The 16341-nt window shown below is 40.8% G+C and overlaps 2 protein-coding genes across 3 annotated transcripts; one reads left to right on the top strand and one right to left on the bottom strand.

Annotated features, from left to right (window-relative positions):
* Nucleotides 1-133: 133 nt before the first annotated feature.
* On the bottom strand, nt 134-4003 carry LOC124849928. The gene is made up of 4 exons (XM_047331710.1): nt 3841-4003; nt 1871-2048; nt 1547-1779; nt 134-1164 (listed from the first exon to the last, which is right to left on the bottom strand). The coding sequence occupies exons 1-4, from the start codon at nt 3868-3870 to the stop codon at nt 847-849; spliced, it is 759 nt and encodes a 252-aa protein (XP_047187666.1). The 5' UTR covers nt 3871-4003; the 3' UTR covers nt 134-846.
* A 4352-nt stretch (nt 4004-8355) lies between these two features.
* On the top strand, nt 8356-10960 carry mibp2 (muscle-specific beta 1 integrin binding protein 2). 2 transcript variants are annotated; one of them, XM_047331705.1, is made up of 8 exons: nt 8357-8624; nt 9212-9302; nt 9549-9597; nt 9849-10044; nt 10150-10221; nt 10313-10419; nt 10515-10605; nt 10686-10960. In XM_047331705.1, the coding sequence occupies exons 1-7, from the start codon at nt 8599-8601 to the stop codon at nt 10598-10600; spliced, it is 627 nt and encodes a 208-aa protein (XP_047187661.1). In that variant the 5' UTR covers nt 8357-8598; the 3' UTR covers nt 10601-10605; nt 10686-10960. The 2 variants fall into 2 exon arrangements, with proteins under 2 accessions (XP_047187662.1, XP_047187661.1); XM_047331706.1 differs by lacking the exon at nt 9549-9597 and having other exon boundaries at nt 8356-8624.
* Nucleotides 10961-16341: the final 5381 nt, after the last annotated feature.

Here is a 16341-nt window from a genome sequence, read left to right as displayed (position 1 = left end):
AAATGCCTTTCATAGCTATTAAAGTAATCATACATAAGATTTGTGTCTGTCTTTCCACACAAATATCCAAAAGATCAAGAAGGCTGGGAAAGAAAATGAATTGGAATTTAAAACTGAAAATACAAAAACAGAGTTGAAGGATAGAAAATACAGGCACTTTAATTACATTAAAAAACAATTTACAACATTGGATTAACAGACAGGAGCTTGAATTATGTTGTCTATTTAAGACACACTGGCAAAAGTATTGGTATTGGTAGTGTCTCGATCGGAGACCATTTCTGCAGCTGTAGTTGGCTGAGCAGTCTCTTTATCCAGTACATTCATATGTCTTGTATCAAGGTACAGTAACTTTTATACACAACATGCACATCTATAACTACACAAAATAATGCTCCAATAAAAAAATGGTACTATTTTGAGTATGGGAAAAGGGGACAGTAGCAGCACACTGGAATAAAGAATATTCCCAAAATCCAGAGGTAGTTGTTTGAGGGTCCAGTCAAACCTTTTCATCCTTGTTTCTTGTAGTTTGATCAGTGTACTCTGACATCTCTATATTTGTAACTAACCAGGAGCCCATTTCACAAAGTTGAATTGTGAGCACTGAATACTGGCAAATCATAATCATTACATTTTACAAATTACTGTTGCAAACAAATTGCAGACACATTTGAGAGTCCTTTTGGATTTTTTGGGGGGGATGCTAATGGTCTGCAAGTATGACACTTGTTTTGATCCATAAGATTTAAAATACACATGACAGGAAATTATGCCATGTTGTAAATCCCTGCTTTCCAATAAAACATTACACACAAAATGTTTCTAGAGTGTATAAACCCTTTTCTAGTCAAACTCAGCTTCAAAGAGAAGTCTCTCAATTTTCATCCTGACATCTGCCTTTTTCTTGAGGGACAGCTTTTTGAACAGTTTCACAAGGTTCATGAAGTAGAATTCATCACAGTCTTGTGGTTTTTCTATGTTTGTCTGGACACTTTGGTGACATTTAGAAGAGTCTGGCGCCGTAGTTCTGTTCGTTTGCCCCACAGTGTCACATTGGCTGGGCTTGGGGATGACGGGAGACACTAGCTGGCTGCTGCCCGCTCCTTGGCTTCTGTCCGACTCTGGGACGATGGCGATGTTGTCACTGTCATCGCCGCTGTCCTGTGGGGACAGCAGAAATATTTTAAATGAAATGAAATCAGTATGGTCTTGTTACAAAAACAAAGGGACTTGTGTTTTTAGGTAATATGACGCAGCGTTTAAGTGTGAATGTCCAAAGCTGGCTCTGTCCTTGTCTGTAAATGTTGACTTGACAGGGGAAAAAATTGACAAAAGATAGTGAGAAAAAGTTCTGGTTATTCATGAAGAACAAAATTAGAAGTAGCCCAAGATTTACATCACCCACTACCAGGATGGGTCCATGTTGGTGCAGATACATTTCTTTATGTGACAGAATATTAATCCAATGTGTTAAATTTAACTACTTTAGGCAGAATGTTACACGGCTCACTTAAAAGTGCATCATACATTATCAAAGCCTTACTATGTAATATGAAGGGGTCTCTCCAGGGGTTAGCGATGGAGCGCCTAGTCCATCCGTTTGCTCTCCCTGTGTCTTGCCATCCTCTAAGGGTTGGGCTTTCTGCTGTTGAGCATTGTGGCACAGCGACAGATGACTAAGGATATCTATTCTCAATATCGCTGTGGCTGTGCAGTACAAACAGTGGTAATGTTGCTGTTTCCTGCAAACCAGGCCGCATCTATGGATCGTGTGCTCTGAAAAATATGAACGCCACATTCCATTATCAAGGAAACGCTTTGCCGAAGCCATCAGGTCATTACAGAGCAGAGGATGTGGACACCTTACCTCCAACGTAAAAGGCTCTCCTCAGATGATGGGCGAGATGAAGTCGAACTCTGGAGAGCGTTGTGGGTTTGAAAAAAGCGGTGGAGCAAAATGGACAATGATACTGGCCCGGCGAGCAGCAACTCTTGCACTTTCGCAGAGGAGGAAGGACCAATCCCTTCTGGATCGACACGTGAGGCTGGAAATAGCAAACTTAATTAGTCATAAAGCCGATACATTCAACAGAGTAGAATCTGTGCTGACCAGGAGGACAAGAGCAGCAGCAGCTTCAAATTAAACTAACTTTTGTCATTTTAAAGACGAATGAACACAGAGGTTGAGATCTGGGGAACATTTTGACAGCTGCTGTTTCGTCTTATCGTACCATACATGAATATTAACTCAATCATTATTATTGACCTCCATAAAAGCCATTGTGTCTTCATTTCTCGTCCTACGATTAATCAATTACTGGTTGGCTATATGAAATGTCAGAAAAAATGGATTTCTAAGTATTTGTCTAAAGGCACCATGTTCTTCCAATTGCTTGTTTTTTGTCGGAGGTCTAAACTTTGGATAACATTTCTCTCACCAGCGACACATATGGTGGAAGACCTGCACACGCAACGACCAAGCGCACGTGGTTCAGTGTCAAAAAATAGTCTTAAAATGACGATAATATTGTTAATCGCAATAATGTCTGGGAGGATATATCGTGCAGTGTAAAGAAGTTATCGTGACGGGCCTAGCTGCTGGTCTGTTGTGATGCGTCTGGATTGAAAAAAATGATTCACTTGGACCTTTCTATCAGGTTGAAGTTGATATTTCTTCTGAACTCCTCAATGACTGGTCGGTGCTTTGGAGTTAAGTTGAGACTAAAAAAAAATACAAATGGAGACCATGGTCCATTTACACAGTTAGGTAAAGGTTGAAAATGTATCTGTACATATACAGTATGCGCTTTATCCATTATAGATACTGGCTGTTTATTATTTGGGCCCCTATTCTCAAGCTCCAGATAGCAAGTCACATTTCACTCATCTCCAATGTGTCCTATTTGATTGTTTTTGTATTTTTAAAACGTTTTTGTGCATAAACTAAACTGAACCAGAGCTGCAACAATCAATCGATTACTAAATTAATCGCCAACTATTTTGATAATTGATTAATACGGGGGTTTTTTAAAGGTCAAAATTCTCTGATTTCAGCTTCTTAAATGTAAATATTTTCTGGTTTCTCTGCTCCTTTGTGACAGTGAACTAAATATCTTTGGTGTGTGGACAAAACAAAACATCATCTTGGAGTTTTTCTGTTTCTTTTATGGACCAAACAACGAATCGATTAATCGAGAAAACGGTAGACAGATTAATCGACTATGAGAAAGCTCGTTAGTTGCAGCTCTAACCTGAACTGAACACAAACCCCTTGATGACTCTACTTCTCTCACCCTGCCAGTCTCCTCTGCCAGCAACATTTCCATCTTTCAAGACCTTCGTCATTCCTGTATGTCCGATCTGATTTCGCGGTTTTCTTTGTAACGAGATGTGTATTCCTGTCTCCCTCCCTCCCCCCACAGGCTTCACTGCTCCATGGTTCTTTCTTTGCACTGTCACCGCCCCCTGCTTAAAGCTAAATGTGCTCCTCTCTTCCTCCTCATTCTCTTTCCTCCACACCATCATCTCTTTACAACACACCACGTCCTCCCCTCTCTGGTCCACTCACAACAACTACAACGACGACGACGACGACGACAACAACAACAACAACAACAACAACAACAACAGTTGTGGCTCCAGCTCGTCGCGTCGACACACTCGTGTTAAAATCTCGTCTGCGACCACCACTCGACAAACGTGTCTCACGTCCTTTCCTTCCACCTTCCGTTAGTTTTGTTGCAAAGTTTGAACCGTTTGCGCCAAAACACCATTCCGCGACCTCCTCCTCCTCCCGCCATACATCGATCATTGTTATTGGTCCGTGTGTTTTCTTACTTTTGGCTGCTGCTGATGATCACTCTCCATCTGTGCCCACAGAAAACAACAGCGACAACCACAACTACTCCACCTTTAATTCTACTACTTTTACTACTACCACTACTACTACCACTTCTTCTTCTTCTTCTTCTTCTTCTTCTTCTTCTTCTTCTTCTTCTTCTTCTTCTTTCTTTCTTTCTTTCTCTTCTTCTTCTTCTTCTAATGACTTTCCGGCAGGCTGTAACACCGTGGAGCGCAATGCTGCCCCCTACAGTCCAAGAACGGCTATTTGACCTATATATTATTTTATACAGGCCACTAGGGGGGGGGGGGGGGGGGGCTTTCAGGACTTCCATGCCAGCAAGTTGAACATTTGTTTCAGATGAAAATATAGATAGAATAGAAATCCCATCTGACAAGCCTGTGAGTAAGTGTTGTCTTTCAGAACTGTATTTATTACATGAGGAAAACAGATTGCACCATTGCCATAGTTTTATTTATTTCCTGGGACAGTGCAGTGGTTTTTACTAGAATGCCTCTCACATGCTGTCCTTTGTCGATGCATGTGACAAAAAATACATTGTCTGTTGCTCAGTCCAGCTATTAATTGGTTAACTAAGAGGGTGGAAATCCTCTGAGACTTTAATCTCTTGATTTTGTAGTTTTTTCAAACCTTAACAGCATCTTAAACTCAGTTACACTTTCCATCTTCGAATAACCTTTTCTTTAAAACGACATCCTGTCCAGTTTAAGGGTGACATAGTGCCCTGGATGTTAGGTACACTAAATCAGATTGTGTGTATGTGTGTGTGTGTGTGTGTGTGTGTGTGTGTGTGTGTGTGTGTGTGTGTGTGTGTGTGTGTGTGTGTGTGTGTGTGTGTATGTGTGTGTGTGTGTGTGTGTGTGTGTGTGTGTATGTGTGTGTGTGTGTGTGTGTGTGTGTGTTTACCTGTCATACAGTCCACATTGATAACTGACAAGGAAAACAGGACCAAAAACGGACAAAGGTTTAAAACCAAAAAGGTTTCACAACCACCAGGTGGCAGTCGGATCTTTGGCTGCTTTCAGTAAGTTCAGAACAAAATGTACAGCCACTACTACTAAACTGAATTTATCTTTCTCATCTCTATAACAAATACACAACCTGTAGAGAAACTTAAGGTTTCATATCCTGATCAGCACTATTGCAAGGCTATCCGAGCCTTGATTCAACATGGCCCACCAACTGCATCATACAGCCTGGAGAGAGAATTTCTTAGAATTCACAAAGAAGAAACTGCAGTCATGCAGAAAATATGGCATTTATGGAAATCCAATCACATTAAATGTGAAGAATGCATGATGACACAATTATGGTGGTGTGTGTGTGGGGGGGGGGGGGGGGGGACTAGACTAGTACAGTCAGTGAGGTATGTTCACACCCCTCAGTAACTCTCAGGTATATGAGACATTTCCTGGCCGTTATTTACTGTCCAGCAGATGCAGCATTTCAAGTCCTATAAAATAAAATACGGACCTAGAAAAAAAATACTTCATCACAGTGAACCTCAGGTCATACTGGAGTCAATGCTGTGACTGGTCATATTGACCGATGTAATTTGGCTGAACTAGCTGTAAGATATTGTCTTGGAAAAAATGATGCATAACTTTACATAATCGCATTTATCAATGGTCCCTAACCAATGGCGTAACTTGTGTGACACAATACTTGTGTGAGTAGAAACAATGACATCAGTAAACTCATGTTTAACTATGAGGGGGGGGGGGGGGGGGGGGGGGGGGGGAGCAAAGCCTAGACAGCTTACAGGAAAATAATCACGTGTTAAAATTCCCAGAGAACGGGAGAGCCTGCAATGACATTTGATCAAATAACAGACAAAAACTTAATGAATGAATATTATATTACAAATATAAATTAAATGTTTCAGTTTGGTTAGATTTAGAACAAACAAAGCATATTTAGTTCCATCTCACATGAAAAACATATTCTGAATGATACCTCCAAAGCTACAGTATAAGTACTTTAAACTATTGACTTATGATTGTCCAAGTGATATGTTGTATGTATATTTTGTGCTACTTGTTACAAACCTTGGCTTGGGATTTGCAAAAAAAATAAGAGTCAACACAGTAATCAAAAGTGCAAAAATGTGTTTATGAAATGAAACATAACAACTCAAAAGGAAATGTAAAGCATGGGTGTTGAAGTAAAGAAAACATAACGCAAAGGCAAACCTATCTGGTGAAGGCCATGTGGAGGGCTGAGCAAATGAGACAACAACCCCTTGGATGGAAGTGATTTTAAAAACATTAGGTCTTTCTCAGAATATTGGATGTGAGACACTGGGCTCTACCAAAAGGTTCCAGTCAGGTATATAGGCTGGTTTCCATAATATGAAATTAAAATAGAAAATGAGAGCAATCTGAGTTGTCATTCAACTTCCTTATTATACTTATTTTCAGCAGTAGGAGTAGAACCCAAAGAAAAAATAAGAGTTGTCAAGTTGATGAAGCAGGTATTACATACTGTGTCTGTCACCAGTCACCAGTGCTCATCTGAGTACTTCACTTTTCACTGGTTAGTGCATGTGATATAGCAAAGGTGAAAAGCCTTTTTGACTCGATACAAGAGTGGATTGTGTCTCTCACCAAATACCATAACACTAAAATTAAAAATTTGACAAGGAACATCAGTCAAGCGAGAGCTTATCATTTATTTTGTGGCTTCCCAAGGAGTTGCTTAAAAAGCATGCAAATAAAACATCACGTCACACGAAAACATCTAGACCGAATAAAAGCATGAGAGCAAAATAGGATTTACGCTTTACGCTTCTGGTTCCAAGAATGCCTTTCAGTACCAAGAATTTCTTACATTGCATTTTAAAGGTGATGTATTGTCACTAGATCACATGGTGGTCAAATGAAAAGAGTCAGGTGGAAGAAATTCATCTTGCTTGTAAGATATTAGTCTTTTATCACAGCATTGGTGGAAGTGAAGAAGTGTATTTGCCGCAGCTCAAACCCCTCAAAACATTTTACATAACCATTTTTATTTTATTTTGCAGTATATTGTTGTAGATTTCAAGAAACTCCAGAAAGAAACCCCATGGCCAAAAATTGTCAGAATGTAGCAGAGTCAAACTATGAATAGAAATTTCACAAACCCAACTGAGTTCCCAAACTTGGCGACTTCCTCTTCATAGTTGAGGTTGTTGAGGATGTAAACACCAACATAAGTAATATATAGGTATAACCTCAAGAAAACTATGTCATGGAGTTGGTTGGTAAGTTTCTAAACAAAACAGAGAGGTCAGCTGAAGGCTAGTGAAAGAAACACCACAGCAATGTGAATGAGTTTATAGGTGTTATCATCTGTTTCTTTTGTGCCTGATCCAAACACTTATATCATAATATGACATCTTGCATACGATGTGTATATTGATGTGCATTGTGGTTAAGGGACTCGCTAATAACACTGCTGAGTGCAACTAACACAAAATTAATAAGGGGAAAACAACTGACAGGTCACCGGTTGCACTTCATTTTACACGTAATAGTAAATAAGAAGAAGCTGCCCATTGTTTCCCAATAATCAGATGATCTAAATGCTACCAAGAATGAAGTGCAAGTAATTACACACTATGTAATGCACTTTTTTAGCAATTGTCTTGTTGATTGTCTGACAGTGTTTTCCCCCCTCGTGTTTTCCTTCTTCATGGTGATTTTAACCCATTAGCCTCTGCTGTATGTGTCTCTGCCATCAATTCATTTAACAAAGATTTTGTGATGGTAAAGCTCAAGCAGTGCCCCCATAAAAATACTAGAAACACTAAATAACAGACCTACAGTAAATATTAGTGATCTTAGCTTTTGACCGGTGTTCCCTTTTGTTGTGATTTCTGTATTACCATGATAAGTTTTCTGAACTTTAATAAGGTCCAAATGAAGCTGCTATTTAGCCTATACCTTCATTGACAAACGTCGGGGTGGACAAATAATAGAAACTCTTGGCCCCTATAACGCCGTACGATTCAACAGCACCACAGAGCGTGGCCTTCAAAATGACCAAGAGGTTCAATCAACACAAACTGAACATTATAATCTTCATGTGTTTACTGCAGGCCGATCTTTTTGACTACATGAGTTTGCAATTTCAATGTCCAGAGTGTAATACTGGAACACTGTATATATTCTGTTCACTATATTCTGTTTATACTGTTCATATTATTTCTATTTTTTTGGATTTCCTCGTGATTATATTGTTTGTGTATTTTATTTATTTATTTTTCACTGCTGTTTGTATTTCAAGAAATACCCCCCCGCCCCTTCTTCCAACACTGGTGGGCAACTACTTTTCTCCGCAGCTTTTTTTTCATTTCTTGCATTTTTAATTATAAGAGTTAGATGGTGGGTTAGGGGAAAAGCGGGGCGGGGCTGCGGCGACACTCGCTCCTGATTGGCTGCCGTGAGCACGCCTTGCTGCTGGGTGTGTTTAAATACCCAATCATGTCGCCGTGTCTGGTATGTATAGCGTAGACGGCGAGCACACAGCCCTCTCTCAGTGGAAGGCCGCGTCCGAGCGACACCTCGTCTCCGCCGTTCCTTTACTCACTCAACCCAACTGCCATGGAGGAATCAAGTAGTTGACGTTTCCTATTGCAACCTTCTCTTTTTCAAGCTTTCTTCCCGTCCGATCACCGAGTCTCGCAGCCGGTTTGTTGACCCCCTTCGCCACGTTTTTTCCTCAAGAACATTCGAACCATCCCATCCGAAAGCATGAAGTTCATCATCGGCATCGGCGGGTGAGTGAGTCCCGGCGGGCGGATGAATGGCCACGGAAGCTGCGCTACGTGAAGCTAAGCTAAGCTAACCGGCTAACCGAGGTGCCAGGCCGCCGAAGGCCTGCCACACGTGGGCAAGGGCGGTCATTGAACTCCGCTATATATTTAAAAATTTGAATGTCAATGTAAGGGTGCAGTAAATAACTAAGTCAATGCTCGTCCTGCAGCTCATGTAAACACTTAGCTCAACCCTCCCTGGGTAATCGAGTCAGTCAACAAATGAAGCTGATGGTTATAGTGATGTAAGAAGGAGTGAGGAGAACCCCCGCCATGCATCCAGGCGACCCATCCCTTCCACATCATATAGACACGAACACCTGTCATTGCATGTGACGATACTTTGTTATCAAATGCTCTGATGTTGTTTTTTTGTTTTGAACATGTTTAAGTTAAATGGGATGTCATGGTAAAATGAGGTTTAACATGCGGGGAGCTGTTAAATGTGTTCCAGCCCTATCACATGGACGACCCTGATTCTGTGAACATCTCATCATTTTCTTTTGCATCTTGCCACCATTCATTCCCTTCATTGCTTTGTTTCCATGCAGCGTAACCAACGGAGGCAAAACCACCCTCACCAACCGGCTGATCAAGAACCTGCCCAACTGTTGTGTGGTCCATCAGGATGACTTCTTCAAGGTGAGCCACAAACACACGTACGCACATCTCCAATTTTGAATTTTGGATATAGTTAACCCCGAAGGGATTGGATTTGAGTAAGTTGGTGGGGTGTCAACACGTTGCTGGCCGCGTTACTAGATACAGTACGAGCTTGTGTGTTTTAAAAAAACTCTTATCAGTTTTGAACTTTGCTAGTACTGAGGCAGAGTGTACAGTAGTACCAGTGGAATGTACCTGGGTACATCTCTTCAATGTATGTTTCAGCCCCAAGATCAGATTGAAGTTGGTGAAGATGGCTTTAAGCAGTACGATGGTAAGCCTGGGTTTTTAATGTAAGGGCTGATATGTGTGTGCGTGTGCTTGTTGGGCCGCTGTGTTTATGTTTGCACCGCTGTGTGGATGTTTGCTCCTGTTGTGACATGGTGACTCATTTGTAATCTGCATGCTTTTGTAGCCTAACTTGAATACCCAACACATGCTTCTTACTGTACTTGCTCTCTTCAATTATCTGTACGCTTATCTTTTTCTTTTTCTTTTTTTTTCCTCCCCGTCTTTTCTCTTCAGTCATCACTGCTCTGGACATGGACGCCATGATGAGCACGATCTACGCATGGCTGGACAACCCAGTGAAGTTCGAGAAGTCGCATGGCGTCAATAACACCCTGGATACTGAGATCGTCCCAAAGTCTGACCATAAGGAGGAGGAGGAGGAGGAGACTCACATCCTTATTGTGGAGGGCTTCTTGCTTTACAGCTACGGGTAAAAAATGCAATATCTACATTTCAGTTTTTCCCCTACTGTAAAACAAATTGGAACATTATTTAATTTGTCTCTGCCCTTTTTTAAAAAAAAAAATTTTTTTAGACCTTTGATCGACGTGTTCAACAACAGTTACTTTATTTCCATCCCATATGAAGAATGCAAAAAGAGGAGGTGGTAAGTGCTTCAGTGTTTAGTCCCTGGTGTTTGTAGTCTAGTCTTGCCTCTTATTACATGTTTTTCTAATTGGTGCTGTCTCTCTCTGTAGCTCAAGGAACTACGCGGTGCCAGACCCCCCCGGCCTGTTCGATGGTCATGTCTGGCCCATGTATTTGAAACACAAGAACATCATGGAGACATCAGATGTTGGCGTTGGTAAGTCTGTTTCCATTTTTATATGAAATTTTTGCTTTTTTTTTATGCTAAAGATTAAAGTGTCTAACATTTCTTAAATGTATTTGCTATTACAGTGCAGCTAGATGGAACCAAGTCAAAGGAGCAACTGTTCAACTTTGTCTATGGCGACATCCTGAATAACATCCAGAAGACTCTTTAAAAAAAGGTACGCATCATCAGACTGTCCTGTTATCAAGTCTTTCAATTCAAATGTGAGCGTTATCATTTCTTTTTCTTTTTCTTGCAGGTCAAACAATCGGCTAAAAGGAGCATATATACACACACACACAGCCAGCAAGCAGAAGACCACCCTGCCATACGTTCCTAACCTAGCAGTTGACTGCTATGAAATAAAAGAAGAAAAAAAAAATGCAAACGTTTCACTGACAGCATCAGGTGCTGGCATGATTTTTTATAACAACCATATTTATTGCTTTGTTACAGCTCACACTCCAAAGAGAGCTGATGGATATGTTCAGAGGATGGATGCACTTGTGTCAATAAATAATCCTCTTGATAACTCTGTGCTCCTGTAATTACTTTGAGATGACACCCTCACTACAACTGTTATAAGAAGGCAGTATGAAGTCACAACTTAAAATAAACCATTAGAAGCACGTCTGTAAGAAATTTTGCATGTGTAAAAATGCATATATATAAATTGTGTTCAGTATTGCTCCCTTGTAAACACTGAACTGCTAAGTCGGGTGCAGTGAACTGGCAGCTTTCATATCTCACTCTCCGGCAGCAGCAGTTGTGAATGATAAGTGGAGTCACACGGCTGAACCTTGTCACATCAGGTTTTGAGCAAATCGCTTATCTAAATCCAGACACACTCAGGTCTGTAAACCTGGAGTTAGTATGTAAATAGGTTAGTTTTAAAGGTCATCTTTACCTGTTTATGAAGAGCAACAGCTCTCTAATGCAGATCCAAGCGAACAAGTTGAAATAAAGGCACAGAAATTTACTTGACCTGCCTGGCTTTACGTTAAATTTAGAGTCAAGATAATAGACCAAGGTCTTGTTAAGCTCATGCAACATGCTTTTGTATATTGGGAGCTTTTTTTTTTTTTTTAAGCATTCTACAAAAATGAAAGCCTGGAAAGTGTGCAAAGACATTTATTCTGAAAATATGCTTTACCCCATTTGCAATGGACTTGCTCAAATAGTTTGTCAGATGCTTCCCAAAAGTATTCTTCCCGCAAGCACACAAATGGGAATATACACAAATACATATTACCATGTTTTACGAGTATACGCAATAGGAGGTTCATTACGACTATAGGCTGTGTCACGTATCTGAAAGTGAAAAACCGCATGACTTCTGCAAAAGTAGAGAAAGTGTTTAACAATATAATAGCATGAATCTCTATCAGCTGTGGTGCAATTACATAATGCTGTGCGCATTAGGCCTACATGTGTGTGTGTCAGTGCAGCATTAACTTTCTCGCAATGGAAAAATACAGCTGGTGAAAGCTTAAATTAAACATTCAGAGAAGTATCTGAGTCCTGGTGTGTCAGGTCCCTGCTCTGAGGGAGCAAAATCTGTTGGCACGCAAATAATGTTACTATAGAGGAAGAGTGGAAGTAGGTTACATGTCGAGAAAAATAACACCTTCCTTTGCCACCATATGAGGAGTTGATTTTTTTTTCTTGTTATTGTGTGTATTATCTATTATAGTAGCTGTTTTAAAAGATCCAATTCATGAATTAATGTATTCATTTAGATTCAGAATCAATGTTTCCCTCCAAGTGTTTACCCCCTTCTTTGACAAGTGTGCCTTTTTAAAACAAACATGATATTTTTAGATCTACTGCAATAAATCTTTTTTTATCATACACTGCTCCAGTGTGTCACTGTGGATAAAAACTATTTTCAAAGGATGATATTGCAGTGCATGCAGGACAAGTGGAGCCATGACAAAAAGGGTGTTGTATTATTCCCAGCTTATACAGCTCTTGCGTGGGTCTGTGGTTCCAGAAGGACTGCGTGATTATTGACATGTCAGAGTTGCTGCTGCAACAGCACAGACACAGTGAACATCTGCCTCATGAAACATTTTTTAACATACTTGCATCTAACAATGGGTTTTCAAAAACCTGCGTATTGTTATTTACTCAAGAATTCATGATTGAGGTTTCATTGTTACTTTGATGCATTTTGATTGGTCTCAAACGACCTCTCATTATTTTCTTCTTCTCCGTCCTTTGACTTTCCAGTACATAAAAACATACCTGCTGAATGTGTCACGCTCATAATCGTTCCCATCAGCCCTTCCAGTGCGGCCAATGATCCTTTCAGCCCCATACTTTTTATGGATTTCTATATGAATTGAGTTCAGACCGACACATTCAAATGTATCGAGGGGGAGTGACAGATAGATAGTGTGTGGGAGATCTTGTTACAGTCCTGTCCATCATGGGAATGTCCTGTAGCCTACTTCAGTTTCAAGCAGGACAGACACTAAAGAAACTTCACCCTATTGGTCTCAAATGCTGTTCTGTTGCTTGGACCAAACTGTTTAAGGTATAAAGTTCCACTTGGTTGCTAAAGCAGATCCTTTATTCACAATTTACAAAAAGAGATTTCATTTTTGGAGTATGTGACATTCTACATGTGTGTTAATTTCCTCATATGGCTCATTGTGTTAACAGTAGCTCATGATATGCTTAACTTCAATGGCAAAAATCATTTTTGAGTGGTGTTAATTTCCTCAGAGGGTAGCTAACTCATTTTTAAACAGGTGTCACTTCACAAATTGTGCAAGCAGGTCAGTCTAGACTTGAATGTGAGAGATAAGCAAGCAGTTATATAACCTCGACTGCTGCTGGCAGGGCCTCCCTTGGAGAAAAGAAGAGAGCGAAGACTGTTTCAGATCTGCACTAAGACATGGCTGCATATGTTTTATTGACATTATGCTTATGTAATACTTTACCTTTCTGTGCATCACATATGGGAACAGCTGAAAAAGAGCCCCAAAAAATGAGCCTACTCTGTACTCCTTGTCCTCACATACAATACTTCATGGATGAATAGCACCATGGTGGTAGAGGACATCGTCTTCTGACACCCGTACTGCCTCTGGACTACAACAAACCCTGCAGTTTTCTAAACCACACCAACCACCACACTGGGGTTATGAGGGCTGCAGTACTGGCTCTTGCTGGATCTTGTTTATGTATGCGAGAAAGTGTGTGTCAGCCTGCCTCTCCGTCTGCATGGGTGTACGCGTGTTTGTGCTGCACTCGTCCCTCGCTCTGTCTCCTCAAACACCTCTCTATGGTGCATCAGAGGAAGCAACAGTCTGCTGCGGTCGGCTCAAATAGAGCATATAAACAACACTATAAATCCTCCCTTCAGACCTCCAACTCTGTGCAGTTAAAGGTCGGATTATAACATCTCACCTCAGACAGGTCCGACAGGACACGGCCATGCAACCACTAACCATCCTGGCATCAGAGGTGACTGCAATTCTGTGGCCACCTATCTGAAAACAATTTCTTTGTCTCGCTCACAGCTTTGCAATGCAATTTCCTCCTGTTTTCCTCTGTTACCCAACTGGGGGTAAAAAAGCACAACAAAGACCGGGCACATTTTTTTAATCAAATCATCCTTTTCCTCCACCACATGCTCTGCTCTTCAACGCCTCCTTTTTTCAGCCTGCAGTTGTTTCTATATTTATTACTTTTACTACAGTCTAAGAGGAGCCCATGAAACCACCATTCATTCCATAAAAGGCCGTGTGACGTTTGGGGTTGTTGTGAGAACTTGATTTGATAATGAGACTAAAGTGGAAGTGAGCTGAGCAGGGTTAACCTGCACCTGCCAGGCTGATGTGAAAATAGCTCTGTTTCATCGACTCTGTCTGTGTTTACACTGAGTGGACCTGACCTCGGGTAAAATTGTACCCTGATGCAGACACAACAAGCAACCCATAATATGAACCATAAAATAATAACATGACAATGAATCATTTTTTCTCATAATACTCTGATACCTTGAGTATATTTCTGAGATTCACACTCTATTTGCATTAAATTACCACATAGCAAACCTGTGGCTACCTAATATTCCAGAATAGAACAAAACTGGACACAATACTTCAAGAGCAGCAGGAGGCTCCAACTGTCGTTTTTTTAAAAATTCTATGACAGTAATATTATGAGCTGACCATATGTTTTGTTACAGCAAAACCAGTAATGTGAATGTTGTGGAGTGAGAAGTAGAACATCTCCGTGTGAAATGTTCTGGAGTCAAAATACCATATAAATCAAAACAAGAAAACAAGGACAAAACTGCTTCCAATCAATGCACAAGGTTCAAATAGATGTGAAATGTTTAATTACTGTTTTGAAGAGATGTGGTGGTTACAAAGTAAACTGTTGTGCTTGAATATGTACCCTTTACCATCTGTTGAGTCAGAGAAACCTAATTGCTAATGTTCTCCGTGCCCACTTATCCAGACTTGCGTATGAAGAGTTATATAAGACCTGGTTAAGAAGGGAAAGTTTCACACCACAAACAGATATGTTTTCCAGAGCCAGTCCACCTCTTCACATGGTACAAAGCGTGCATGAATTCTACCAAATGGTGAAAACTGAGGGAAATAATAACATGATCCAACCATCCTTAGTGTGGGCCCGAGGACCATATCCTGTTATGGTGGGTCTGGGAGAGGCCTGGTGCTGCCAGTCTCATGCAGACCACAGCCTCCCACTCCTCACCCGTGTGAATCACTGTTTACTCAGACAGGAAGGCCGCCCGCTACAACATCATCAACTGCTGCTGCTCCATGTCTGTGACTCGCTTGTGGCTTTGGAGAAGTGGGGGAGTTGTGTTTTCCCCGACGGCCAGGTTTCTAAAAGCAGAGACGAGTCAAAACCAAGAGCTTGGAAGAGCAGCGCCCACCTGCGGAAACCGCTGCTCCTCTGAGCTGTCCACCTCTGAGGCCTTACACGCCCCCTCCTTCTGGACGAACAAAGCAGCATTCCATCAAAGTCCCAACGAATCAAGAGTAGATTCTGTTTAAGGTGTGGTTGGTAAAATATTATGATGCCAAAGTGTGAAAACACAGAAAAAAAGCACCCAGCCTGTAAGATATTTTCAAGTGAACAAATGAAATAAAGATTAGAGAACTGTGGGATATGACTGAAATATCAGGACAGAGCTAGTGAGCTAAGATTTTGAGTTGTGCAAGGATTCCTTACTGACCAGATTCCATGCACTTTGACTCTCTAAAGTTGATCTAATTTAATTGTTTGTTTGCTTTCATTCACATATATAAATAATCTCAAAGCTCAACAAATATAACAATAAAACATGTCATGCTTGTTTCGTGCTCATTTCTGATGAGAAAAAGAAAAGGACGTGCTACATTGAACACTAATAACTGACAATTCATAATGGACTCTGAGTCCTCTACATCTGCACAACTTTTATATATCATGGACCCGAGCAGAACGTCCCTTTTTAGCCTTCACATTACACTGACCCAGTTTCAGAAAAATGAATGAGAACATTTAGGGTTGCAAGAAGCATTTACATATGGAGCAACTGTATATACAGAGAAGAATGTCAATAAAAACCAAAGTTAAAGTGCAGAAACTATATGCAACATGTGGTTTCCACAGCACTGTTTCACTTCCATTAGTGTGCAATCAGGTGGCCCCTCTCTCTGAATCCGGACCCCTCCATGGCCAGTCTGTGGTGCAGTGTCCGCTCCAAGAAGGACTGCGTGGGGGCGGACCGAGCCGTGCTGGTTTTGACCGACTTTCGTGCCGTAGTAGTGAGTACAAAATTAGAGTTTTATGTGAAATGCAGGAGGTGGGTTAGATGCATGGTTGTGTTTGGATGCAGAGGAATGTTGCCTACTTTCATGTAAACAAACTCCTGTTTGTGTA

The sequence above is a fragment of the Scophthalmus maximus genome, chromosome 4, assembly GCF_022379125.1.
Source record: "Scophthalmus maximus strain ysfricsl-2021 chromosome 4, ASM2237912v1, whole genome shotgun sequence".
Lineage (NCBI taxonomy): Eukaryota > Metazoa > Chordata > Actinopteri > Pleuronectiformes > Scophthalmidae > Scophthalmus > Scophthalmus maximus.
Note: the sequence above shows the minus strand (reverse complement) of the source record. Positions and strands in the feature narration are given on the sequence as shown.

Bases quoted from the DNA above. Each gene is read 5' to 3' on its own strand.
- LOC124849928 (XM_047331710.1), bottom strand. From the start codon at position 3,870: ATGGAGAGTGATCATCAGCAGCAGCCAAAA. The intron at 2,049-3,840 runs GTAAGAAAACAC...TGCTATTTCCAG, and splicing joins ATCATCAGCAGCAGCCAAAA to CCTCACGTGTCGATCCAGAA. The intron at 1,780-1,870 runs GTAAGGTGTCCA...CATATTTTTCAG, and splicing joins GAGAGCCTTTTACGTTGGAG to AGCACACGATCCATAGATGC.
- mibp2 (XM_047331705.1), top strand. From the start codon at position 8,599: ATGAAGTTCATCATCGGCATCGGCGG. The intron at 10,222-10,312 runs GTAAGTGCTTCA...CTCTCTCTGTAG, and splicing joins GAATGCAAAAAGAGGAGGTG to CTCAAGGAACTACGCGGTGC. The intron at 10,420-10,514 runs GTAAGTCTGTTT...TTGCTATTACAG, and splicing joins GACATCAGATGTTGGCGTTG to TGCAGCTAGATGGAACCAAG.